This window comes from Alligator mississippiensis, chromosome 2 (genome assembly GCF_030867095.1).
Source record: "Alligator mississippiensis isolate rAllMis1 chromosome 2, rAllMis1, whole genome shotgun sequence".
NCBI lineage: Eukaryota > Metazoa > Chordata > Crocodylia > Alligatoridae > Alligator > Alligator mississippiensis.
Window position 1 is genome coordinate 242,350,398 of NC_081825.1, and position 27,413 is coordinate 242,377,810.

A 27,413-nucleotide genomic window follows, 5' to 3' on the forward strand; every position below is an offset into this window, starting at 1 on the left:
TCTGTTTCTGGTCTGAGTTCCCTTTGTACCAGGAGAAATTCTTCGGAAGATGTGATAGAAAAGCTGATTTTGATCTTGCAGGGTATTTTGTAAAGAGCAAAAAGACCAAGAAAGCATTTTTTTCTCTCTCTTCTTCTCTCCCCACATCTGGATTTTGGAAGTCTCTTTTTTTTCTTCCATAATATTTCTAAAATTCATCCTCTCTGCCTTGACAACCAATTACTTTTGTCTATAACTTCATCATCTCCTTTTTCACTACTGTAACAACTTCCTCTTGATCTTTCAATACTAACCGCTGCTCTTTTTGGTTTGTCCAAATTTACACTGCCAAATCCTTCCTTGTCTGTTATTTCAGTCATGCTGTGCCTGTCCAGCTAGCCATTCCACTGGCTTCTTGTTGTAATGAGCATTTACATTCAAATTTCATTTTTTTGCTTTCCCAACTTCATGTCATAGAGCTCCTCCTTTCATTTCTGACTTGGTTTGCTGCTTTGCTTATTCAGTGATTTCAGCTTTGATACCCTTTTCATTTAACCTTCATATGTTCCCATGGGGTAATTTCTTACCCCAGACACACATTTTCTGCAGTATCTTAAAGTTAATTAATCTAAAAAAATTTCTTTTTAGGACATTGTCACTAGCACCCCAGTGCAAAATATCCCCAAAGAACAGCCAGCTTACATGAATGGTTTGCTCTCTGTGGATGAGAAACTGCCCAGGGTAACATGTTACCCCAGGCATGAATGTGTTTTTCCATATGGGGTAACAACTTACCCCAAGCCCATGTTAACACATTAAGGTAAGTTGTTACCCCAATGCAATTTCTGTATTAATGACGAGCTTAGACCTGTTTGCCTCTTTGAGTGGATGCATCTGAAAGGTCAGCATTCATTCATACCGCATACCCAAACCTCAACCCTTTGTCACACCCAAATCCACCTCTGCTCTCCTTTTTCATGGCAAAACTCTGCTTCACCTGCCCTTTATGTAACATACAAGCTAGTTTGCCCTGCCTTTGTTGGAAGTGAGGACAAGGAGCAAAGGGAAAGAAGAAATAGAACAACATCATACTGCAATACAGCATATACATACCATTGGAGTCCCCTTCAATGGTAAGGACTTGACACCCCCCATATCCTTTGACCTGCTCTCAATAAGTCTCTGCATGTGTAATATCCAGACAGCATCCATCCATATTTAGCTTGCCTACAAAGGGTGGATGCTGGTCTCTAGCTTCTGTGCCCAGGAGAGAGGATTTTACCTATGCTGCCATAGAGCAAGGCGGAATTGCTTCTGTGACAGCATAGGTGGACAGGCTTGTCCTTGATTGTTATTTACATACATTCAGCAGTAATCAATTTTTTCTTTTTTTTTCTGTAGTCCAGGATGGGAAGGCAGCACATATTCAGTGCTGAAGCCTGTCTTGCACAGGTAACCGGGGATGACAGCAACACATCCACTGATGCAATTTTATCCCAAGGCAGTGAGGATGCTGACTTTGTTCCAGACATGGGAGATTTTTCAGAGCAAGAAGACCATGTGTCTATGGAACCTTCATCCAGCTCAGATAAGGAGGAGTTGGTGCCACAAGCAGAAGTGATGCCAATACTTCCAGTGGGAAAGGGAAGAGGACCAGCCCAGGGCCACCATGGAAGACTGAGGAGAGCTACAGCAGGACATAGAGCAGAACCACTGCTACCACCCCCAGAAAACGTTACAGATGATGACACCTTTAGAGGAAGGAATAACAGAGTGTGGGGGGAAAAAAAGTCCATGGCTAATACATCATCGGAGAACAGCCAAAGACACAGTCCATGAAACTGCAGGGCCAGCAAGAGAAAGTAATAAAGACACTGTGATGGAAACATTCCATCTGTTTCTCTCACAAGATATCCTGACTGTTATCATAAGGGAAACAAATAGAGACGCAGAAAGAAGATTCTGATTCCTGAAAATAGAAAGGAGTGGAAAAAGCTGGATGAAACAGAGCTGAAAGCCTACATTGGCCTCCTGATACTGAGTGGTCTATACCATGGTGGTCACAAGGCACTGGAGCAATTGTGGGAGCAATGCAGTGGGTGTCCTTGTTTCCATGTCACCAAGAGTTTAAAACAATTGCCAAATCACCAACTTCCTGAGATTTGACAACAAATTAACACATGAGGAAAGGAGAGCTGTGGACAAGCTTGCTGTCTTCAGAGATATTTGGACACAATTTGTGGAGCAGCTCAGGAAATTCCAGCAGGAATACACCTGATGGTTGATGAGCAGCTCATTGTGTTCAGGGGTTACTGTCCCTTCAGGCAGTATATGCCCAGCAAGCCTGTCAAATATGGCTTGAAAATTTGGTGGTGCTATGATGCAACAACATCATTCCCCTTGTCTGGAGACATCTACCTGGGCAAGCAACCAGAAGCACCATGCCAAGGTAATCTTGGTACCTGGGTTGTTGAAAAACTGGTTCATCCCTGATGCATGACAGGAAGTAATATTGTGGGTGACAATTTCTTCACAAGTACTGACCTGGCAGAAAGACTGCTACAGCTGGACTTGACCTATGTGGGTACAATTCGGAAAAACAAGGCCGATGTCCCAAACGAAATGCAAGCAAATCAAAGAAGGGACAACTTTTAATCTATTTTTGCTTTTGATGGGGAACTAACCCTAATTTTCTATGTTCCGAAGAAGTCCAAATTTGTGCTGTTGCTGTCGAGCATGCGCTTCGACCTGTCAGTGGTGGAGAGCAAAGAAAGCTGGACATCATCCATGAGTACAGTAAAAACAAGGGTGGGGTGGATAACCTTGGCCACTTAGTCTGTATGACCACCTGCAGATGGAAAATCAATAGGTGGCCAATGACACTATTCTTCAATATGCTGGATGTGGCTGCCATTGCTAGCCTCATCATTTGGATAGGCCACAATGCAAACTGGAAGCAAAGATCACATTTAAGAAGATGGTGTGTTTTTGCAGGAGCTTGGAGAACAGTTGATCGATGGACAAATAAAATGAAGAACAATGGATACACGTAATCTGTCTAAGTCCATCAAGTCTGGCATGACGGCTCTAAATTACAAATTGCCACAATGCACCCTGTTAGAACCTTCTGCAAGCATGAGTGGATATTGTGCTTTTTGTCCAAGGATAGATAACCGCAAAACCTGGAAACGATGTGAAGATTGTAAGCGATTTGCTTGTGTGCCCCACAGTATACTACCATGGCTTCGTGAGGAATGCAATATTTAGTTAAAACAGTCAAGAAATGTTTTTGGAAGTACTTGTTAGTTTGAAGACAGCGTGAACTGCAGACTTAGCAAATTTTTCATTCATGTTTTCAAACTCTAAAAAAAAGTTTAAATTTTGTTCATAGTTCTAGTTAAATAATATTTTGGGTTCAAGTCATCATAAATACTCTTTCAAACAATCTGTATTTTTAATAAATATTTTTTTGGTACATTTATACTGTTGCCACTGATTCCATTTTGTTCATGTGGGTGGGGTAACAAGCTACCCTATGAGGCCAACAATGTCGAATTGTAGGGTAACAAGCTACCCCATGAGAACAACAACGGTTATGGTTTCATGAAAATGGGTGCGGGTTAATTTTATCACAGATACTTCATTCATTCTTCAGTGCTGCTTTTTTGCAGCTTTCACCAGTTCACCGCATATACCTATCACCTCATTGGAATACTCCATTAAAATTCACCTTTTACTGGCCTGGGAGTCAATCTCCCCAGCAGTTTCCAGTTTGTCTACTCATTTCTCAGGTATCTCTTCCTTTTTTTGCTGCACCTACCCCTGTATAACCCCAAAACAATCTGTTTTGGGTTCATTAGTTGTCAGTATTTTTGCTAGTGATTTGTATGATTGACTATATAGTACAGTTTTAAAATCCGCCAAACCAAATTGGAAAAGGTTTCAAGCACTGTGGAGTACAGGATTGGAATTCAAAATTATCTTGATAAATTACACAAATGTTCTGAAATCAGTGAAGAAAAGTACAAATTTCTACACTGAGGAAGGAGAAGTCATAAGTACAGTTAAAGATGGGAATTAATTAGATAGGCAGCAATACTCCAAAAAAGGATTAGGGAATTGTAGCAGACCATAAATTAAATCTGAGTCACCGGTGTCATGCCATTGCAAAAAGAGCAAATATTCTTGTATGTAGTAACAGGATTTTTTATGTGCAAGCCTGGGCAGGTAATTTTTCTGCTTTACTCAGATCCGGTGAAGTCTCAACTGGAATGGTGTCCAAAAACAGGCACAGTACTCTACATGAAAGAAGTAGACAGATTGGAGAGAGTCCAGAGGTCAGCCACAAAAATGATGCAAGTATTAGACAACATGACCTAGGAAGAAAAATTGAAGGAATTTAGTTTGTTTAGTCTAGAAAAGAAAAGGCTTGAGAGAGATGGAGTGGGACATAACAGGCCTTCCACTATGTAAAAGTTTGCCTGTAAAAGGGATAGCGATCAGTAGTTCTCCAGGTCCCCTAGGGCTAGGACAAGAATTTTTTTTCTTAAATTGCAATAAGAAAAATACTTTAGGGTAGATTTTAGGGAAAGTATTATAACTGTTAGGCTAGTTTAGCACTGGCAGTTGCCTAGACAAGCAGTGGCATTTACTTTTGGAAGTTGTTTTGTTTTTTTTTAAGAATAGGTTATATTAACATCTGTTGGGATGTTCTAGGGGCAAGTATGCTGGCTCAGAGCACATGGTTTAATAAGATGAACTCTAAACATCTATTCGAGTCTTATATTTCTATGATTTCTTTTTTTTTTTCCCCCTTGAATATCCTGCTTTATCCAATGCATACTGTGGATAAGGCAGCTATTAACTCCATTTGGCACCAGTAGTAAGCTCTTATCCTCCGTAGACTAGACAAGATATAGGAAACTGAACTGGAGAGTTAAACATGCAGGAACATGCTCATTTTTACAACCCAAAAGCTGAAGAACCTAAATTTGTCCAATTCTTATTAAGAGCCCATGTAGTTAAGCAGATGGGACTTGGATCTACTATATTAGAGACTTGTGGTGAAAACTTAGCTCTGCTGTCACTGACAGAATTTCCATTGAAATACCCTGGATTTTGTTACCAGTTTCCTAAGTTTCCACAAGCCATTTGGTGAGTAAAGGAGCTTTTAATTGACTGATCGATTTTTTTTTTTTTTTTTGCACAGCAATAAGTTTATAAACAGTATCTGTTAGCCTGAAATAACCATTCCTGGTGTGATTTAATTCTGCACAGCACACAAGTCTAAATTCTAATGTGGATGTAATTCCTACCGGAGAAGATCTAGACAAAGGATATGAAGGCCTATCTTCTTTGAAATCAGTGTTTAAAACCTCCATTGATTTCAGTGGGACCTGAATTTCACCCTTGTACCAGAACAAATGGAACAATGTGTAAATGATATATGGAATGGAATATGGAATTATATGAATATGGAAGGAATATATAGCTGCAGTTTCTAAATCATCTGTTTTTGCTTTAAAATAGTGGAAGTCATTTAAGAAATTTAGGGCCAGATCCAAATTGTTCTCATAACTGGGGGGGGAAGCTGTTGTGGCCCTAATGCTTGTCCTGAGCCCCAGCAATACTCATCCCATCCCCCAGTGCTACTGTCCAATGTGAGTCCAGTCCCATTCCATCTGGGGACATGTAGCACAGAGTAGCTCTGTCTTGGCCTGGGTCAACTCAGCTTGGCCACACAGTGGCAGTGGCAGCAGCAGCAGCAGCAGCAGCAGCTGCAGTGTCATGGAGGGGGCACAGGTATAGAGGGTACGCACAGGGGTAACAAGTAATGGCAGGTCAAGGGGTAGAGGTCAGGCCACCTGCCTCCCCTTTGCCCCGCCACCATCTGCTTCCTAGGCTGCTGCTGTTTTTCCTGCTGCTGTTTACTGTAGCAGAGAGCGGTGATGAATTTAAGATGACCCTCCAATACTTAGATTTTGTACATGGAAAATTATAACAAATTTATAGATTTTCTATATATAGAATCCAATTATAGGAGGGTTGTCTTGGATTCTAAGTTGTCTTGGATTAGGTTAAATATTAGGGCTGCGTGAAGCTTTGGTTGCTGATTCGATTCAGAGGAGATTCAGCCTGATTCTGTGGCCAAATCTCAATTGGGATCAAATCGGGAGACCAATAAAAAGGTCTGAATCAATATGAAGCCTCTGAATCTGTTCAGAAAAGATTCAGAGGGGATTTGGCGATTCAGGCAGTCCCCGCTCACCACTGCAGGGAGCTGGACCCGGACTCCGTGCTGGTAAGTAGGGGGCGGGGTGGGGTCAGGAGGAGGGGGGGGACCATGGGGGGACCCCCACCAGACCCCATCCCCTGCCTGCTTCCCTAGCCCCCCCCGAGCACCCCCCAACCCCTCCCCACTCTCCCAGCCCCGTCAATGGCCGCCCCACCTGACCCCAGTATCCCTGCAAAAAACACAACAAAACCCTGCAATCACCAGCTTCTTCCAGGCAGGGGGGTGATCTCTGCTGCCCCCCACTGCCCTGCGCTGCATGGGGGCCTCTGCCACGAACCCCCATCTCCCGCCTGCTCTCCCAGCCTTGTCAATGGCTGCTCTGCCTGTTCCTAGCATTTAAAAAAAAAAAGAAAGAAAAAGACCCGCACTCACCGGCTGTTGCAGCAGCTGTTGGGGCTTCCGGGGGCTCGTGGCAGAGCTCCCCCCCATGCAGCGCAGGGCAGTGGGGGGCAGCTGGGATTGCCCCTCCCACCTGGAAGTAGCCAGTGAGTGCAGGGCTTTTTTTTTTTTTTTTAAGCGCTGGGACATTGGGGCCAGGCCGGGGCAGCCATTGATGGGGCTGGGAGAGCGGGTGGGGGAAGAGGGCTCATGGCAAAGCCCCCGCCATACAGTGTGGGGCAGTGGAGGGCAGTGGGGATTGCCCCCCTGCCTGGCAAGATCTGGTGAGTGTAGGGCTTTTTGTTGTTTTTTTTTAAGTGCCATGATGCTGGGGCTGAGTGGGGCAGCCATTGATGGGGCTGGGAGAGCAGGCGGGGGATGGGGCCTGTTTGATTCGGAGATTTGGCTGATTCGGCGGTGGCCGAATTTCCAAATCAGATTTGACCAAATCGATTTAGGACAGTGATTCAAATCACCAAATCAAATCACTGTCCCCCAAATCGGCAGAATCCAAATCCAAAGCGAACACTAGCTGCTTCGCACAGGCCTAGTAAATATGGTAGCTGCTTCCCTTGCTTGGTTCCTGCATAGTGTTCTGGAGTCCTGTAAATTTCTCATTGACTGCTTAGGGATTTTACACACTAACCCTGTTGATTTAGGCTCACTCTCCTGGCATAAGACATTTCATTTTTGGGTATTGCAATGGCTAAGTAGAGGAGCTTATGTGAGAGATTTGCATCTGGCCCATAGCCTCAAGTTATATTCAGTAAGCCTAAGTGTTCTTTCCTTCTGAGAACTGTATTTGATAGTACTTTCAAAGTAAATCCAACCCCCCTGCTTCCCCCCCAGTTTCCCCTTGTGGATTTGGAACAATGGTTGTTAAATTACCACTGGTTTGCAGAGAGATCTACTTCCAGACGCTTCTAGTTATATTTGCAGAATTTACGACTTATGCTGTGACTCTGTTTCTGAAATCTTTGACACCTGGTTTAAATTAGCTTATAGTAACACAGTTTGGCTGTCACAGAGAAGCATACTTTATTAATCTCTTTTGCAATGTGTCCAGCTGGATCCAGGATGCCTTTTCATGACTAGCATTCTTTTTACTTGGAAATGTTTCTCATTACTTTATTTCACTCTGAAGCATTTCTTTATTCTTATACCAGCTTAATTATTTTTGGGAGTGCCTTTCTCTTAATTTGACTTAATTTGTATTCTTTGAAGACATAGAAAAAATTGATCAAGCTTGAAAAAGGGATGGGAGCAGGCAAAAGGAAAATAAAATGCAGTACACCTAGTGGCTGGGTACATGGGTGAGACTAAGTAGTCTGATCTTTATTGACCAAAAATGCACCATAGCAGCTAATTAGCAGTTGTCCTTCCCCAAACTCAGTTCTACTTCTTGGAAGGAGTGGGATATGAGGAAAGTGGGAATGGGTTTAACTGTCAGGTTAGGACAGAGGATGAAAAATTCAGTGTAGTGACTGTAGCTTGAACAATTAGAAAACTCACGCAAGAATAAAACATAAGGATTGGTAATCAAGGAAAGCTGTTCAGCGCTTTTGGTGTAACTCAGTCAAACTAACCTCTTGGCTCTCCATTTATCTTTGTTAGAAAAATTGTTGCAGTAATAAGCTACAATAAATACATTGATTTTTCAAGGCATTTTCCAAGTAATTTTTCAAAAGAGTACAAGGGACACCTTGCGCCAGATCCTGTTCTATCTCTAAGGCATGCAAGTACAATCCTGTGGATCCTGCTCAAGTTCTGAAGGCCCATTCACTTTAGCTTTAAAAATGAGTTGCAAAGAAGCAGTGAAAAGGAAGAAGCGGAGGACTCACCCAACTTTTAGTATTAACAGGTTTTCAGGGATTCAGGTAAGTTAAAATCAATTATAGTTAGGTGCCTAAGTTCACTTATGCTCCTAATAGGTGGAAAAGAATTTTTCCCTCAAACTGATTAAGGAATCTTTTGTCAGTTTGCATTTCTAGTCCCTACAGGCCCATAACAGATTGGATGAACTGGTGGCTATATTATGAGGAATGGGTGTTGGTTAGAGGGCAGTTATTAGTAGATCAGTTGAATTAGTTATTGGAGTGTCTTTGTGTTGCAAGAAAATTGAAGAGCACAAACACATTTCATCAAGTCTCTCTTAAATTGAAGTTTTGCTTGAATAAGGAGTGAACAATTTGGTAAATATTTTTTTTCAGATTAATTTTTCCCTTCCCTATTATTCAAACTTATTATCGTTTGGTGGTAGTTCTCTCTCTCTCTCTCCCTCCCTCCCTCCCTTTCTTTTTATATAGGGTGACCCTATTTCCCAAGTCTTAAAATGGGATAACCTGAAAAGTGTTGTTTTTGGCAGGGGGGGTTACCTAAGTGCTTAATTTTCAAAGGTGCTTGGTATCCTGAACACTCTTTTCCTGCCCTGCTCTCGGACATGCTCCACTGTCTCTGGGCTCCTGTCTCTGGGCTCTGCTCCCCGCCCCACACTCTCCAGAACCCTCAGCTAAGTGCTGCGGGATGCTGGAAGACTGGCTACTTTGTATTGTGTCTATTAGTGGAGACTGCCACCCACTGCATTCAGTTGTGAAGGTTTCTGAAAATGGGACAAAAACATTCACTTCAACAAATCAGTGAGACGCTCAGGACAGGTGTTTAAGAAGGGATTGTCCCAGTGAAAATGGGATGTATGATCAACCAACTTTTATATCTAGGCTTTTGTCAAGTATTTACTTTTTCTCCTGCACAGCAATTCTAAAATTTATGCTTTCTGTTTCATCTCTAAAGCTAAAACCCTCTCTAGGGCTTTATTCATCCCCAGTTCAGCCTATTTTGCATTGTTTTCTCTTGTTTCCACCTTGTACTTCTGTATTTACTCAAAACATTGTTGTGAAGGAAATGATGAAAGCACTGAAAACATTGTTGAAAACATTATTCCTTTTCTATTAGTTTGACTACATTGCACCTGTCGCTTGCCTTCCACCACCAGCCTTTTTAATTAAGTCCATTGGCTTTCCCTTCTTTTCACTGTAGTAAAATAGCTAAAAGCTCAACAAACTCTGTTTCTCTGCTACAAATTAAATGGGTTGTAAACCACTTAGACTTCAACAAGCTAGCAAGTGGCAGTAAGCCCCTTCTGCCCTTGAACCTAACCATTGCTAAGTATTTTTTTATGGAAACAGATTTTATGATACAGGCTTTCACATTTTAAAGCAGCGATTCTCAACCAGAGTGCCCCAGTACACTGGAGTGCCCTGAAATTCTCTCAAGGGTGCTGCACAGTGTTGGCACTGGTAGGTGTACAAACATGATTCATAAGATAGACCCAGAGATTTCAAATAAGACCTTGTAGTGTTAAAAATATTGAGATTTGTAGTGGTCTTTCTGAGATTTTTGTAACAGAAGAATTGCTCTATTATTCTTTAGGTAGTAAAAAAAAGAGTGAAAATTAAGAGCTGGCATTTTCTGAGGGGTATGTTGAGTCTAATGAGGGGTGCCTTGCATCTGAAAAGGCAGAGAATCACTGATTTAGAGGAAGGAGTAATATAATCTAATGGAGCACTTGAAAGAGGGAGGTTAGAAGGTGCAGTTTATATCTACATTGCTAAGTCCTTACTCAAGTAGTTCTGCTGAGGGTACTGTGACTGCTCACGTGTAAGCATTCATCAATGCAAGAAGGCCAGCACGAGTTCTCTATCCATGTCATTTTTACTCACGTTTATGGGCTCAGCTAATATCAACAGGAAGAGCCCAAGCTGTGGGTCTTTAGTAGAAGAAAACTACTTGAGTAGGAATCATAAGTCACCTGGAATGTCTACTCTGCTGCTAATTAAGGCATGTAGCTTTTAAGTCCAGTGACTATTAGCCTTACGATGTACAGTATTTTGTGGAAAATAAAGAAATATGTCATAAATATGCAGCTTTAACTTAAATTTGTTTTGTATTTTAGTAATTTATACAGCTCTTTAGTTTCCTGTTAACATTAGGGAAGTCATAGCATCATTTTTTGATGATTCACATTTGTAAAATATTAATTCATTTACTTTGAAGGGCAACATCTGAATGAAGGTATAAGAGTAAATGAGGACATCCAGCATTAACAAAATAAGAAGTTTCCTTTTTAGTGTTGCCTATCCTAGCCATCTTATAGATGCCTGTCTTATTTTGGATTTTTTCCCCTTTTGTTTATGAGATGGAGGAAACTAGCATAAGGAATATGTGATTCTATATCTACATATGAAATTTATTATAAATACATTTATAATAATAAATATAAAATAGATTCATAGATGCTAGGGTCAGAAGAGACCTCAACAGATCATCAAGTCCAACCCCCTGCCTAGGCAGGGAAGAGTGCTGGCGTTTTATAAATGTGTATAAAATACATACACATACTTTTAACCATGTATATGCATATTGTATTACATATTCATTTTGCTAGTGTCTTCTGTCCAGTAAAGATGATCTTTCTATCTTCTCCATTTTAGAGCATGGTATTTGCACTATCTGCAAAAAATGGCTCAGGTCCTTTTCAGTGCAAAACAAAAATAAACTCTGAGAATGCATATGAGTGTACTGTAGTAAATGGGGCACAGAACAATATGGTAGAAGCTGTGGATCCTGTTAATGTTTCTGCTACTGACTACCTATGATTTAGCCTGCATGGGCCCTATTTTGTTCATCTGTAAATGGGGATATTATATTTATCCAGCTTACAGAGAAGTAATTGTAAACATATTTGAGAACTTTGAGTAAAAAGTTATAACCATAGAGTAATATTTAAAACATAGCCATATTGAAAATGAAGATGCAAATATCATACTTCTGCTGAATACTTCTTTAAATAAACTAAATTTTAGGATATGGATTGTTAGGCATCAAATATTGAATGGCTAGTGTTAAGGGAATTTTTATTGAATCTGTTTTTTCAACCCAGTTATTAAAGTTTTGTAATAAATTCCTTAGAAAGCAAGGTAGAAATCTTCTAAATAACCACCCTGCTTCTAAATAACCACCATGCTTCAGCTTTCTCTCAATGTTTTTTGAATCAGCAGAGGTTAAAATATGGTAATTTTTAGATAGTGTAAGAGTGATGTTGTAACCATGATAGTCCAGAAATTGTGTGTGTGCGCAGGATTTTTAAGGTGATATATTTTTTTGGGCCAACTCTGTAGTTGGAATGAAGTTAGACAAGCTTCTGAATGCAAGACATTTCTTGTCATGTTTCTGATCATATGAACCAGGCACAACATAGATAAACTTTCAAAAATGCACTTAATTTTCAGGGTTTTTGGTTGTAGCCGTGTTGGTCTAAGGACATAGGACAGCAAGGTTCTTTGAGTAGATGCGATATCTTTTATTAGACCAGCTGAGTATTTGGAAAAAAAATTTTGGCAAGCTTTTGGGCCAGTCACCCTTTGTCAGGCATGGGGAGTCTCTGATGTTCTGAGATTCTCAGAAATGAAAGAAGCTAAGAGGGTGGCAGGATGTAAGTCAAAGTGTAAATTGGTAGAATTAGAAAGACAAAAGGTGAAGCAAAGGGAGAGGGGGGGAATGGGAAGGGAGAAGGGGAAGAGAGCAGGGGAAAAAAGGCTGAAGGGTGACAGTGCAGCGATAGAGTATAAAGTAGAAAAGAGCCTGTCAGGCAGGTACCTGGTGAATCAGATATCAGGCAGGTTGTAATGTGTCATAAAACCAATGTCTATATTGAGTCCATGATTTTTTGTATCCAGTAGATTTAGGAAGTGAAGTTCGTAAGCTCATCTATGGAAGGTGCTGGGTAGGTTCCCTATGACCCAAATGACATTAACAAATGGATCCAGACCATGCCAGGACAAGGAATACAAAACCTGCCAACATATCTCCACCACCCCCACTATAACTACACCCCACAACAGAATCATCGCCATTCCTGGAACTTATAGCTGCACCTCCAGAAATGTTATATATCTCATCCAGTGCACCAAATGCCCTGGGGGAAGAGGAATTGTACTGTTGGGGAGTGGTGATGGAAGGATAACAGAACTCATTATTACTTAGAACATTATTTTTAATTCCAAGCACTGGAAAAAAAAAGTTGGGAATTGGATCCCAAAAACCCATGAGATTTGACTTTAAAATCATTTAAATAAATTTGACGTCCTTTTTCTTTGAATTCTTGGATTTGAATGTATAAATTTAACATTTTCTAACTTCTGTCTACAGCTCTGGAAACAAACTTACTTAAAATGAAGATTGAAAAAAACTGTTTAATAAGCTTATACCAGAACCTGGGCCTTTACAAAAAACTGAATGTTACAAGCATTTGTTATACTGCTGTTTATATGGACCTTAACAGAGATAAAGATCATGGAGGTGAGGCTGAGTTGGGATAAATAGAGACAGATGTAGAGTAAGAGGACTTGGTAAGGAAGTTGACTAGAATGGGTAAGTGTAGTTAGGAGTGTTGTATTTTGCCGTGTGTAGGTGTCTCCAACTTCATCCAAATTTGTTTGAATCACATTCAAAAGCAAAGCCTCAGATCTTACCTAAAGCTTTTTCCATTCAATCATATTTGCTACGTTTACTTTACAAATATTTCTACAGAAAATGTTAAACTTTGACTTAGGCTTTTGTGTCCAGAATTTGATTCATTGTGTATCAAATGTGTGTGCAGCTGGGTGTTTCTGCTGCAATGCACAATTCCTCGGAGTAGTTATTACATGTAGGCTTATGGCATGTGCACTAAAGTTGCCTTAATTGGAGACTTCTTTTAGCTTTTTATTTATGACGTACATTTTAGTTCTACAAACATTTTGGAATGGTAGATTATTTTAATAGACTTTTAACCTAATGTAGCACTTGATTTGTTGCTCTTTAATTATCAGTTATTTTCAAAGGCCAAGTCTATGAACCTTTTGTTTCAGACTAAAACTCAGTAAAAATGTCAGTAGTGGAGGAAACTTACTTGTATGCAGTTAAATCAGCTGAATGACTTGTTTGTTTGTTTGTTCTTTTTCTCCGACTAAAGGGTAAATGATGTATTAGTCATTGCATGTCTTTTTGTTTACCTCCTAGAAATGTAGATAATTTTATTTGGCTGAGTACAGAGGTCCAAAAATTCCCAGGAGGGCACACTTTCCAAACAAAATGCCCTGCTTGTTTTTGTTATTATAGATTACATTTGTGGTAGTTGTTAGAGCCCTGATTGGAAATACAGACTACATTTTACTAATGGTTTTGCTAAAGTTAAATAGAAAATTTGTACTTTATTTCCATTTCACTCTTTGGTATATGACAAGAGGAAACATTTGGAATGGAAAAAAGGGTAGGGGAGAACTCATAAGAAAAATTTGAAACAAGCAGCTGGTAGGCAGTAATTTTAATTCAGTGTTCAGTATTTGCCTAAGCATTGTCAGCTGGTAGGGATTGTTAGGCTTTAGAGCAGAGGTGAATATTTAAAGAGTGGTTTGGAGAAGGATAAAGTGGCAAAATGAAATATAACTTGGGACACAGTGTCTTTCCATGGGCATTCTCCCACAAGTACTTATGTGAGTATTTCCTCTCAAGTCAATAAAACTTTTTATGTGAAAAAAGTAAAGCATAGTTTATATAGGACCCAAAGTCAATGATAGTAATTCCCTCCTCACTGCCCCTCGGCAACTCACTTTGTTCAGGAAAACATAAAGGGGGAGAAAAAGGAATTTGAAGACAATAATTTTTGGTTTAAGTGGCTTCTCTCATCATTACCTTTTAAAATATTTTCCAATAGTATTACATGCAATTTGAGTTCTTTGTTGAAGTCAATCTGAATTCTTTATTGAAGTCTAAGTTCATGTAAAAATATCTACCTGCTAGCCCCATGCCAATAAATTCCAAAGGAAATGCTGTAGAAAAATTTAATGGAAAAGACAATTCACCATTTAGTGATGTCTCATTTACACTAATTATATGTTCTCATATATACATATATATTTGTGACAGACAGTTATTTTTCTAAATACATTATAACCATAGCTTTATTATTATAACCATCATTCTAATATTATAAAAGCCTAAGTCTGTCTGTCTATCTGTTTGTAATACTTTATTTGCACTCTGATTAGCTGACAAACAGCCAATCAGAGCAGGCCTGAGTGGGGGAAAAGCCGGCCTGCAATGGCGGATGGGGGGCAACAGGAGGCCTAGCCCAACATGGGAGCGGCTGGGGGAGGGAAGGAACAGGCCTCCTCCTTCCCCGCTTGAGCCTGGGCCCACCTCTCCTCCACTCCCCTCCCTCGCATCAGCCCCAAGCCCACTCTTCTTGTCCCCGAGCAGGCTTGATGCAGGGAGGAGGGGAAGGTGCACCGTGGTGTCAGTGTGATGGTGGGGGCAGGGAAGGACTGGGTCTGGGCCTGACGCGGTGGGGGAGTGAGCGAGAGCTGGGGGAAAAGCTGGCTTGCCGCAGCAGTATCTGGGGGACAGCGGGCCCGGCCCGGCCCAGCCCGGCCCAGCCCAACAGAGCAGCTGCGGGGGGAGGGGAGGAGCAAGCTTCCTCCCCCCGTCGGGCCTGGGCCCACTCCTTCCCCACCCCCGCTCTCCCGCGTCAGCCCTGAGCCTCCCGTCCCTGTGCTGCTGCTGGGTTGGCTCGGGCCCGCTGCTCCCCCCCCCGCCAGGTTGGCCCGGCTTTCCCCCACCCGTGGGCAGTAGCATGGGGCTTGGCAGCACTCCATCCCAACCCCCTCCCCGCCCCGCCCCGCCCCCTGTCATTCTTGATGGGCAATTGGTTAGTTTTATTATAAATATAAACTTGAATGATAACCACAGAACAGATTCTGCCATGAGTTTCAGATTGGAATGTTTCCCCTTCAAACTGGGGGAGGGCTTCTTCCCTTAGGTTTTGTCAAAGCTTAGAGGTGAACATTACATAAAAGTGGACAAGAAACTGAAGAGAGGGGAAATGTTCTGATCAAGAAGTTAGCTTTAAAATTGTAATTTAATTGCAAAAAGAGCTATAACTTGTAAAACAAATTAAATAAACTGCCTCAGGCTTTTTTTTTCACTTTAATTGACTGTTTTGCTTATATTTCAATACCTGGAGAAGAAAGCTCTAATTAGTTATCAAAAATGCTGTGCCTGAAAGAAATCTTATATTTGAACTCTATATTAATATCAAATTCTATCTTAATACATAATTAAGTGTATATTGTGTGTATATATACCATATCCCTTTAAATGTAAGGTGTACTTTTTAAAACAAATGTTTCTTCTAAAAATGGTCTGCATCTTAAATTTGAGTAAAAAAAGAAGTTAAAAATGCTTATGTACTTCATAGAGGCTGTAGCCTCATAACTTTGGGTGCAGACAGAAGTGACATTTTTTGCCCAATCTAGCTCCTGAAAGATAGCTATGATCAAACACACATGCATGGTTACAGAGTGCTTCTAAAATGACCAACCATGCAAAAAATTAACTCTGATCTAATCAGGTAACATATTAAGATGCTCTGCTTCAGAGCACACTGTAGGGAACTTGTCTTACCACAAGGGTTAATTTTTCACGCAGGGGTGGGGCTGCCAGTGGAGAGGGAGGGAAGGGAGCGACAGCAGCAGCTGCTGGGCTGCCATACCTGGCTTGAGTTGGAGGGTGGGCTGGGAAGTCAAAAGTGGCTAGATGCAATATTGCATGGTGGGGGGCACACCAGTTTTTGTAGCCAGTGGCTCTTGTGTGTACCTTTGGCTACAGAAACTGATGTGCGTTTAACTATGCTACCCCAATAGGCCTCTTTTGAACTATTGCTCTGAGGCTTACTGCACTTAGTCAATTGAGAAATAAGTTGCATGTTATACAAAGTATTATGGTTTAAAGCCCAGAGCTCGCTTACCTGTCATATGCATAATGATTTGAAAAATATTTGTTTTAAAATTGTCGCAACTTTGAAAAGTGAAGCTGAGAATTTTTGTAGAAATCTAGAAAACTCTTTCCTTCCAGTGAGATACACTACTTGGTTTCTTTGCTTAAGAGTGTATGTCAATCAGGAATGCTTCAGTTGCTTCTGAAAATAAGAGTGATTGATTAAATTGAGATTTTATTTAAATGGTTGGGCATGCTCTTTGGGTTAAAGGTAATTAGACTTTGTCAAGTTTTATTCTCTGCTATTTCTTGGACTACTCTATGAATTGGATTCTTGCATTGGCTCCTTGGTTACCAAAGGCAAACTCTTATTATGTCATTCATATGCCACTTTGCAGTTTTGCCAACATTTAGCACTCCAAGTGGGTTAAGTTCTACACTATTCATAGTTGCATTGGGTAGTACTATGCTTCTTGAATGATTTCAGTAAGCTCACTCAGGGAGCAAGATAATCCTCATTGTGAGTAAGACCATCTAAATCTGGTCCTTAGCTACTGAATATTTTAAAATTGTAGAGCTCTGGCCAGTAATATATAGTGATTGCAGTTTAGCTGCATGTGCCTTATTGTGTAGGTTTGGGATTGAGTAGGGTTTTGCCATTTACACCCTCACGTGGTCCATTGTGCAAAGGAAGTCCACAAGTTTTGTGGGTGACAGAATTGTCACAGGTATGAGTTTTCAAAAGTGACTTAATTCTTTTCCTTCTTAAGTCAGTGGCAGTTAACTCGATGTTGAGCAATTTTGAAAAATACTGCCATCACTGTTAAATATTTTTGTGTATTTTAACAGAATTTTAGAATAGAAATTTTGAATATGAGCACTTATTTTCCTTTTCCAATTTGAACAGAGTTACCAAGTATTTTTTGTTGCATTGATCCTATCCAAAGATTAAATACTGTATGTAAACATATGTGTAACACAAAATTTACATTGTTCAAAATGTAAAATTAACAAATAATGTCTAAATAGAAATATTTCCAGTTCTGTAGAAGTCAACTTAGCTCTTTTGCTAAAGTCTTGTACTTTAACATAGTTTAATTCTGGCCATTTCTGTTTTTTGTCAGGAATCTCTGGCTTATGCAAATAGAAACCTGGAAGCGGCCCCAGGTGAGAAGGTTCTACGAGACACTAAGGAACAACGTGATCAACAAGTCCGGCTGAAAGAAATAGATCAACAGTTAAAAAACCTGCTGGGAAATCTTGTAAGTCTTTCTTAAGTTTGAAATCTCTGCTGGAGTGTATAATTTCATATACTTCTGAAATGAAATCTAAAAGAAGGAATATATGATCTATGTATAGAGAAAATCATATATACTTAGTTTTTCTTGTTTTGTAAGAGTCCCAGTTCTCTTGCTGTTACCTGTAGATGGACTATTTCTCAAATAGGTAAGATATCTTGCAACGGCAGGGACCTTTTTCAAGAATAACCACTATGCATACATTAGAATAGTTTTAGAATTTAGTTTTGCCTCATGTATGGTCTTAAAAGAATAATGTGGTGTACACCTAGAATGCACAGTCTGATTTGATTTTGCTTAACCCAAATAATATATATATATTTAAACTCTTGAGAGCTGTTTATCTCACTCTCTATGGTGGCTGAAAACCAAGGCAGTAAGAGCAAGTGAAATGTTAAGTTTGTAAAATGTGAATTGCAAATCCCTAATGTTTTAGAATAAACTACATAACATCTCATCTTTAACAATAATCTTTATTTTGGAGAAAAAGAATATAGAGGAAAGTAGACCTGAAATTTAAGACCATCCTGCTGTTAATCTGAAAAGCAGCAAATATACTGTATTTATGCCTAAAGCATAGAGGTGAGTTTGACAACAAGCCCAAACTTGAAGGATCATATGCGTCTTTCAAGTAATAACTTTCCCCTAATCTAAACTGTAATTTAAGAACACATTTTTTGTTGTGACTTGAAAGCAGTGTAACTAAAATAATAATGCTAGGTGAACCTCTGGCTCTTCAAGGATTTTTTTTTTGTCAGCTAGTTTCCTCAGAGAGAAAGACAGGAAGAGAGAGAGAGAGATTGGGAAGGGGGATATCTAAGGGAGAGCAGCTGCTTGCTGGTGAAGCTGTCTGGTTGAAGGTCAGATGTGGCATGGACTTCTGCCAAAAGAACCAGACAGGTAGCTGGTCCAGTGGAAGCTGTGAAGAAGAAATGTAAAGGGGTAGGGCATGGGAGGTCCAGGAAGATATAGAGGAAAATGAAAAGGTGCCCTGGAACTGTATGCTTCTAATGTGGACTAGAAGCCAGTGTTGGTACTGATTCTCACATAGGGCTCCAGCTAAAATGTCTAGAACAGGGTTGTCAAAGATTCAGCCCACAGAGCTTTATCATCTAGTCTGTAGTGCCATCAGTGAGTCTCAGACTGGATCCACATGCTACATGCGGTATGCACTGGATTGGCCCTTCCTGCAGCACACAGTGCACGGGGCTGGTTCAGGGCATATGTTGCATGTGGTGCACGGGGCTGTCCCCCCCGATGGGGCCTGTTGAGTTTGACATCCCTGATCCAAAAGTACTGGGAGGAAGCCTCCTTATTCTGTTTCTGCATAACAGAAATAGAATGTTGATTGGGACAAACCCTGGTGGGGACTATTGACTGAATCTCAGAAGGGGTAAAGAGAGAAACTGCTGAAGCTTGTGAAGGACTGTTGAGTACTTATTTTTTTGAACATAGGACATGAGTTTTGGATTGGAATGTTTCACCTTCAAGCAGTAGGGGGCTTATTCCTTGGAGTTTTGTCAAAGGGAACATATGTACAATAGTGGACAAGAAACTGAAGAGAGGGAAAATGTTGGCGTGGACAACTTTATGTAGGAGACCTGACTTTAATAGAAATTATAAATTGTTTTTAGATTACTCTGAGATGTTTAGCATATTACTTGAACAAAAGCTTTTTAAGTTGAATGGAAAAGAAGGTATGCAAGATCTCCTGTAGCCTTCTCAGCTAGTGATCCCTAAGATCATGATAGCTGGAAAATGTTAGAGAAAATACTCAGTTTTCAGCCTGATACTTTGCATGTTTGACAAAATTTAGTGTAGAGTCAGCCAATTAGTTTTCCCTTGCAGTTATGTGTGTCACTGCAAAAAGAAAGTGCTTAAAAGTTAGGAAAATGAGATTGTCAAACTAAAAATGGGCAGAAACTCAATTTTCTGCCAGGGATGTTATCTGAAACTCTTTGAAGTTCGTTATTTTAATTGGCTAAATTTCAAGTATACAGTGCCTCTAAATGGAGACAAAAGAAATATGCTGCTTGGGCATATTTGCCAGGACAAGGGATGTGGGGGAAAGGAAATTAGGAAGGAAAAAGCCTCTTACACTTTTTTTATTAATACTTTGCTGCCATTGGTGTGCAGACCATCTTAGGTGGAACATATTGGACTTAGGGGACTGGCTGAACAGTCTTGTCTATTTTATTTAATAATTTAACTTCATGATCTTTGGTTTTTTGCTTTGCAATTTTGGGAAGTCACAACCATTGTTATTATGGCATTCTCCAAAGTTGTGGACAGACATAACACTTTAAATGTTTCAAGGGGCTTTGAAATGCGTTTAGCCCCTGGTAGAAAGGATCCCCACAGTCTTGCTTCCTGCCATGCCACATGGCAGGAGGCATGATTGTGGGATCCAGTACTGGATCCCATCACATCTTATTGCCAATGCAGGGGGAATTTGGGATCATGATTTTCCTGAGCCAGCAAGTAGCAAGTTCCTGCAGCTGGGAGCCCCTCAGCTGATTTGGGCTCCCAGCCATGGGAGCATGTCCCACAGCTGGAAGCCCCAGCTTGCTCATCCTTTCATTTAATGGCATGATATAAACCAGCCAAAAAAAAATTACATTTTTACATTTTACAGTTATTGTGTAATGACTTTGTGGCTTATGCTGTGTTTCATCACACCATTAATTGTATTAATGTGTGTCTGGGTAACAGCTTAACAGGTCATTAAGTGAATCTTAAGTGTGGTATAGATCATATGACCATATGGGTGGTATAAAATGTCCCCAAGCATGGTATAATAACACCTGCTCCCTGCAGGTTCTGTTTTGTTCCGCCCTAGGGTCCATATGGGTTATTGGTCCCAAAACAGATTCCAAAATGTAGTGTCCCCCCCACCCCAGCACCCTTTCTCCAGCATTCTTGCTACTGCTTGCACCTCCCATCCTCCTGCACTCCCTGAATGCTGAGGCTCCTAGCACTTGGGATGCCACTGCTCCCTGTGTTTCAGGTGCTTCAGCCACTAGGACTCCTGGTACTTGGGCACTGCAAGCGCCAAGCTCCTAGTTTAGGGGTAGGCAATGTTTTTTTGGCCGGAGTGCTGAAAAAACCACAATGTCTACCTTGGAAGGTGCTGGAGTGCTGGCACGCCAGAAAAACAAAATGAGGGTGGGGGGAGGGAGGGGTACATGGCAGGACGCACTGCATATTAGTATATTTAATAATCATAAATGGTGCCTTTGTTGTTGATTGTTCCTTTTTTGTTAAGCATGTTGCAATGACCTAGGACCTAGTAGTTGCTCTCTGCACTCTAGCCCTGGGACCTCTGGAGTGCTTCAAGTGCTGGGAGTCCTGGTGCCCGGAGCACCCTAAACGCCAGGAGCTGCTGCCCTGGAATGCAGGGAGGAGGAAATATTCCATAGGCAGTATAATAGACATGACTTTCAGAACTGGTTTATAGAGAAACTAGGGCTTTGCAAATAAATTCAAGAAAGAAGTTCTGCATAGAAGAAGACATAGTGGAAGATAGAGATTGACATCTCTGAGAGGCTGAACATAACCAAGGAGGATAAATAGAGAGTGGCAGTTAGGTAGAGGTTTGAAGGGAATAACAAGAAATGGAAAACAGGAAAGAGCTATTTAGAATAAGTGAGGGTATATTACATGGATGTGCTACAAATGATGAGAACCTTTTCCAAACATCAGCTGTGTCTTCCTTGCATAAGGATGTGGTTTTCCTAAGACAGAAATTACAAGATCTACAGGGCAAGATACAATTTTATGTGTAGTATTAGAGTACTGATCGTGTCTTCCTGTCCAGTGAGAATGACTTAACCAAGAGAAAAAATTTATCCCATTGCTGTCAACTAGGGCTGTGTGAAGCTTCGAGTGCTGATTCAGTTCGGAGGAGAGTCGGCCCGATTTGGTGGTCGAATCTCTGAATCTGAATTGAATCAGGAGACTAATAAAAAGGTCCGAATAGATTTGAAGCTCTCCAAATCAATTCGTAAAAGATTCGGAGAGCTTTGGAGATTTGGGCAGTCCCTGCTCTCTACTGCAGGGAGCTGGACCCAGACTCCATGCCAGTAAGTAGATGGCGGGAGGGGAGGGCACCAAGGAGGGGGGAGGGTGCCATGGGGGGACCCCTGCCAGGCCGCATCCCTTGCCTGCTCCCCCTGTCCAGCCTGAGGGCCCCTGATTCCTGCCCACTCTCCCAGTTGCCCCACTGCACCCCAGCTCCTGGTTCTTTAAAAAAAACAAAACAAAGCCCCCACTCCTGCCAGGTGTGGGGGAAATCCCCACTGCCCTACACTATGTGGGGGGCTCTGCCACGAGCCCCCATCCCCTGCCCGCTCTCCTAGCTCCCCCCATGGCCGCCCCGCCCAGCCCAGCTCCTGGTTCTTTCAAAAAACAAACAAACAAGCCCCCCTGCATTCACCGGCTGCAGCAGCAGCTGTTGGGGCTTATGGGGGCACATGGCAGGGCCCCCCATGCAGCGTGGGGCAGTGGGAGGCAGCAGGGATTGCCGTCCCTTGCCTGGCAGGAGCTGATGAGGTGGGGCATTTATTTATTTATTTTAAGAGCTGGGAGGCTGGGGTTGGATAGGGCAGCCATTGATGGGGCTGAGACAGCGGGTGGGAGATGGGCTTGTTTGAATTCAGAGATTTGGCTGATTTGGTGGTGGCCAAATCTCCAAATCAGATTTGGCCAAATCGATTCAGGACAGTGATTCGAATCACCATCCCCTGAATCCACTGAATCTGAATCCAAATCCAAAGCGAATACTAGCCACTTTGCACAGGCCTACTGTCAATTCATTCATATTCATTGAGGGTTTGCTTCTCTTCCCTTCTTCTGTTCATATTAGGTTGCTCTCTTTGTTCTCCCCATGAAACTACAGTATATTTTAAACTTTGTAGAAGTATATTTTAAGCTTTGTAGAAGAGGCGGTAGTCATGGGGGACCTAAACTACTCAGACATCTCCTGGGAGACGCAGACAGCAAAGTCCCACCTTTCACGCAGGTTCTTATCCTGTGTACAGGACCTCCATCTGACGCAGGAGGTACATGGTCCCACTATGGGGAATGCCTTACTGGACCTGGTATTGGCAACGGGGGATGACATGGTAGGAGACCTACAGATCAGTGGTCACCTGGGGGACCCTACAGGCTAAAAGGGGGGCATATAAAAAGTGGAAACAGGGAGAGATTACTAAAGAGGAGTATACCTCCTCTGCTCGTGCTTGTAGGGAGGCAGTTAGACAGGCCAAAGCTACCAGGGAGCTGAGGATGGCATCCCAAGTTAAGGATAACAAAAAATTGTTTTTTAGATATATAGGGAGTAAAAGGAAGGCCCAGGGTGGAATAGGACCTCTACTAAATGGGCATAAGCAATTGGTGACCGACAGGGGGGACAAGGCTGAACTCCTCAATGAGTTCTTTGCCTCAGTGTTCCTAAGTGAGGGGCAAGACAAGTCTCTCACTGGGATTGTAGAGAGGCAGCAACAGGGCGCCAGACTACCAAGCGTAGACCCTGAGATGGTGCAGAGGCACTTGGAGGAACTGGATGTGTTTAAGTCGGCAGGCCCAGATGAGCTCCATCCGAGGGTACTGAAGGCACTGGCTGATATCATTACACAGCCACTGGCGGGAATATTTGAACACTCGTGGTGCATGGGCCAGGTCCCGGAGGACTGGAAAAGGGCCAATGTGGTCCCCATTTTCAAGAAGGGGAGGAAGGAGGACCCAGGCAGCTATAGGCCAGTCAGTCTCACCTCCATCCTTGGCAGAGTCTTTGAAAAAATGATCAAGGCTCACATTTGCAAGAGCCCGGCAGGAAAAATCATGCTGAGGGGAAACCATCACGGGTTCGTAGCAGGTGGATCATGCCTGACTAATCTAGTCTCTTTTTATGACCAGGTTACAAAACACCTGGACACGGGAGTAGGGGTTGACGTCGTTTACTTAGACTTCAGGAAGGCCTTCGATACGGCATCCCACCCCATACTGGTGAACAAGTTAAGAGGCTGTGACTTGGATGACTACACAGTCCAGTGGGTGGTGAATTGGCTAGAGGGTCTTACCTAGAGAGTCGTAGTGGATGGGTCAGTATCGACCTGGAAGGGTGCGGGCAGTGGGGTCCCGCAGGGCTTGGTCCTTGGATTGATACTCTTCAATGTCTTCATCAGCGACTTGGACGAGGGAGTGAAGTGTACTCTGTCCAAGTTTGCGGATGACACAAAACTGTGGGGAGAAGTGGACACGCTGGAGGGCAGGGAACAACTACAAGCAGACCTGGACAGGTTGGACAAGTGGGCAGAAAACAACAGAATGCAATTCAACAAGGAGAAATGCAAAGTGGTACACCTAGGGAGGAAAAATGTCCAGCATACCTACTGCCTAGGAAATGACCAGCTGGGTGGCACGGAAGCGGAAAGGGATTTTGGAGTCCTAGTGAACTCCAAGATGAACATGAGTCGTCAGTGTGAGAAGTCATCAGAAAAGCTAATGGCACTTTATCGTGCATCAGCAGATGCATGGCAAACAGAAACAAGGAGGTGATGATTCCCCTCTGTCGGGCGCTGGTCAGACCGCAGTTGGAATACTGTGTACAATTTTGGGAGTTGCACTTCAAGAGGGATGTGGATAACCTGGAGAGGGTCCAGAGAAGGGCCACTTGTATGGTTAAGGACTTGCAGGCCAAGCCCTATGAAGAGAGACTAGGGCACCTGGACCTCTTCAGCCTCCGCAAGAGAAGGTTGAGAGGTGACCTTGTGGCTGCCTATAAGTTCATCACGGGGGCACAGAAGGGAATTGGTGAGGTTTTACTCACCAAGGCGTCCCTGGGGGTTACAAGAAATAATGTCCATAAGCTAGCAGAGAGCAGATTTAGACTAGACATTAGGAAGAATTTCTTCACAGTTAAAGTGGCCAAGGTCTGGAATGGGCTCCCAAGGGAGGTGGTGCTCTCCCCTACCCTGGGGGTCTTCAAGAGGAGGTTAGATAGGCATCTAGCTGGGGTCATCTAAACCCAGCACTCTTTCCTACCTATGCAGGGGGTCGGACTTGATGATCTATTGAGGTCCCTTCCAACCCTAACATCTATGAGTTTATGAATTAGCTTGACAGCTTGGGCTAAGGTCTCCCAGTAGTTAAATGGAGCAGTTTTGTTGACCTGATAAGATTTTCCACTAATGTAATGGATTTTAACTTTTTTTTGATGGATTTTTATGTCCGTTCTAGATATTCACTTGTTTTGCTGCTTTGGCTCAAAGTAACTTTGTTCCAGAGAGGATAAATGATCTGTTAACTAGCTCAGGGGTGATCAACCCCTGCCCCATGGGCCAGATCTGATCCTCAGAGCAGTGTCTCTTGGCCCAAGGGGCTTCCCATATGTCCAAAAATTTGGTGGTAGGGGAGCGGTTGCCACTTCCCTGCTGCCAAATTTTGGGATTAATGTGGAACCCTGTAGCCCAGATAGCACGGTCCTGCATGCTAGATAGGGCATGTGGGGCTGCATGTGGCCTGATTTTGATTTTTACATACCCAGTGATATTCTATAAATGTTATGCAATTAAGGAACAAATAATAATATCTGAAGAGCAAGATGCTGTATACAAATCTACTGTCACTTTAATATTTTAGTGTCAAACCAGAGGATTTTATAATAGATTACTTGTTAAATTCATGAGAACTTTCTTTTTTCCTCTGTTCTGCAAAAAATCTAAACAATGCTTATTTTATATAATTCAAGGTGAATTGGATCTAATACCTGGGAAGTTGTTCTCTGGAGCTCTTGAAGAGAATTGAGTGCTCTTTTTTTTTTCAGAGGCAGCATTAGTACTGATCAGAGGGAATGGAGGTGGCTGTAGGTGTACCCAAATATAGTCATCATCAGTGTGAAGGACATACAGTGACTTAGCCACTGGATTTGTGCAGCTCCTGCTGAAGCCTATGCTGCTACATACAGCTAGATAATTAAGAGTTCCCAAGCTAGGTTTCTACCTGAGCTTCAATCCCATCCCCAGATTGAAGTGTAGACAAGCACACTGAGTTAACTGGCTGGCTTTAAGAATTTTACTTACTTTAGAAGTGTAGGATCATGTCCAAAGGTCGTAAAATAAAATTCTAGGTTCAAAGACTCTGCTCAGCTGTGTGCCACTGAAGCATTGCAACATATTTAACTCACTGTCTGTTTACAGAGTCCAAACAATAGCTGAACTCAAGTTTAGGACACTGGAGTTCCCATGTAAGTGATTGTTATTGTTAGATGTAAGATAGGGGCAAATTGCTAAAGCCAATCTTGTGAACTGTCAGTGTAATTGAATAGGCCTGCTTGTGAACTGGTAAAATAAAACCACATTATGTCATCTCTTTTTAGTCACTGACCCTTTTATAGTTTTCTTTCCTCAATGACCCTTGGTAATGAGGCAAATGCAATCCTAGGCAGCATGTCTGCAGTTCTTTGTGGTGGTCCACCAGTGGACATTATTGAACTTTGGAATGTAACGGGCTACTAATTCATTAAAATGTTGTTGGGAATGTTAATGGGTCAGCTTCAAGGCTTTATCAGTATAACACAGCAGCCTTTTTTGGTATCTGCTGTGCCACACAAATCCTTACAGCATACCAAACATTTTTCTTTAGTTAGGTTTATATGTACTTAAAACCTTATATGGATAGACCCTGTTATTTATTTACACTGTTTATCAACATACAAACAGCCTATATCAATGAGTAATCTGTGGCTAGGTTAACTTAAATACAGTTTGCAAAAAGCATCATAATGTTTTAGTTAATAAGGGTACTTCAGATGGACATCCTGTATCTTCGTATCAGCTTCTGTCAATCTTGTGACTGAGCTTACAACATACATTTGCAACATTACATGGTTATGGCATATTCTATATTTTAAGAATTTTCTAGGATACTTGTACTGTGTAAAAAAAAAATAAAATAAATAAAAGCATAGGAATCCTATCTTAGAATTATAGAAAATTAGGGTTGGAAGGGACATTAGAAGGTCATCTAGTCCAACCCCCTGCCCAAAGCAGGACCATTCCCAACTAGATCATCCCAGTCAAGGCTGTGTCTACCTGGGTCTTAAAAAATGTCAAGGATGAAGATTCTACAACCTCTCTGGGTAGCCAGTTTCACTCTCCTTTACTACTCTCCTAGTGAGTTTTTTCTGTTATCTAAACTAAACTTCACCTGATGCAATTTGAGACCATTGTTTTTTTGTTCTGTCATCTACCACCCCTGAGAACAGTCTAGCTCAGGGGAGGGCAGTTATTTCAGGTGGAGGGCTGCTTAACAAGTTTTGGCAAGCTGTCAAGGGCTGCATAGGTAGCCCTGCCCCTTGACAGGTGCCCCGCCCCCTGGTCACCATCTTGTGACTGGAAGTCCCTCCTTTAAGCCCTGACTTTTGCCTCCAGAAGTCCCTTCCCTTGCCCCCAGAAGTACTCCTTTTAGCAAGGGGTTTTTGCCATCTCAGAACCAGAAAAATACCAAATTATATTCTAAAAAGCAAACATCTACAACATTCATTAATTTGATTTAAAAAATATTTGTCTTGGTTTAGATGTGTTTGTGTAATGTACATAGAGGAGATTCCACAGTAGTTTAAAATGAAGTCTTAGACTTGTACATTGTAG

At 41.9% G+C, this 27,413-nt stretch overlaps 1 protein-coding gene across 14 annotated transcripts in view; it reads left to right on the forward strand.

Moving 5' to 3' along the window:
• The window catches only part of FSIP1 (fibrous sheath interacting protein 1), a 255,856-nt gene that overhangs the window by 55,865 nt on the left and 172,578 nt on the right, over positions 1 to 27,413 (forward strand). For 13 of the 14 annotated variants that reach the window (XR_002093174.2, XM_019496478.2, XM_019496474.2 and 10 more), the window contains one exon: positions 17,590 to 17,727. Coding sequence is in view for 13 of the 14 variants with exons in the window: in XM_019496478.2 (XP_019352023.1) it covers positions 17,590 to 17,727 (138 nt within the window). In the remaining variant the exon portion in view is untranslated. Of the gene's footprint in view, positions 1 to 1,380; positions 3,461 to 17,589; positions 17,728 to 27,413 lie in introns of those variants that run through there. The other variant, XM_059723003.1, reaches the window with a different exon arrangement.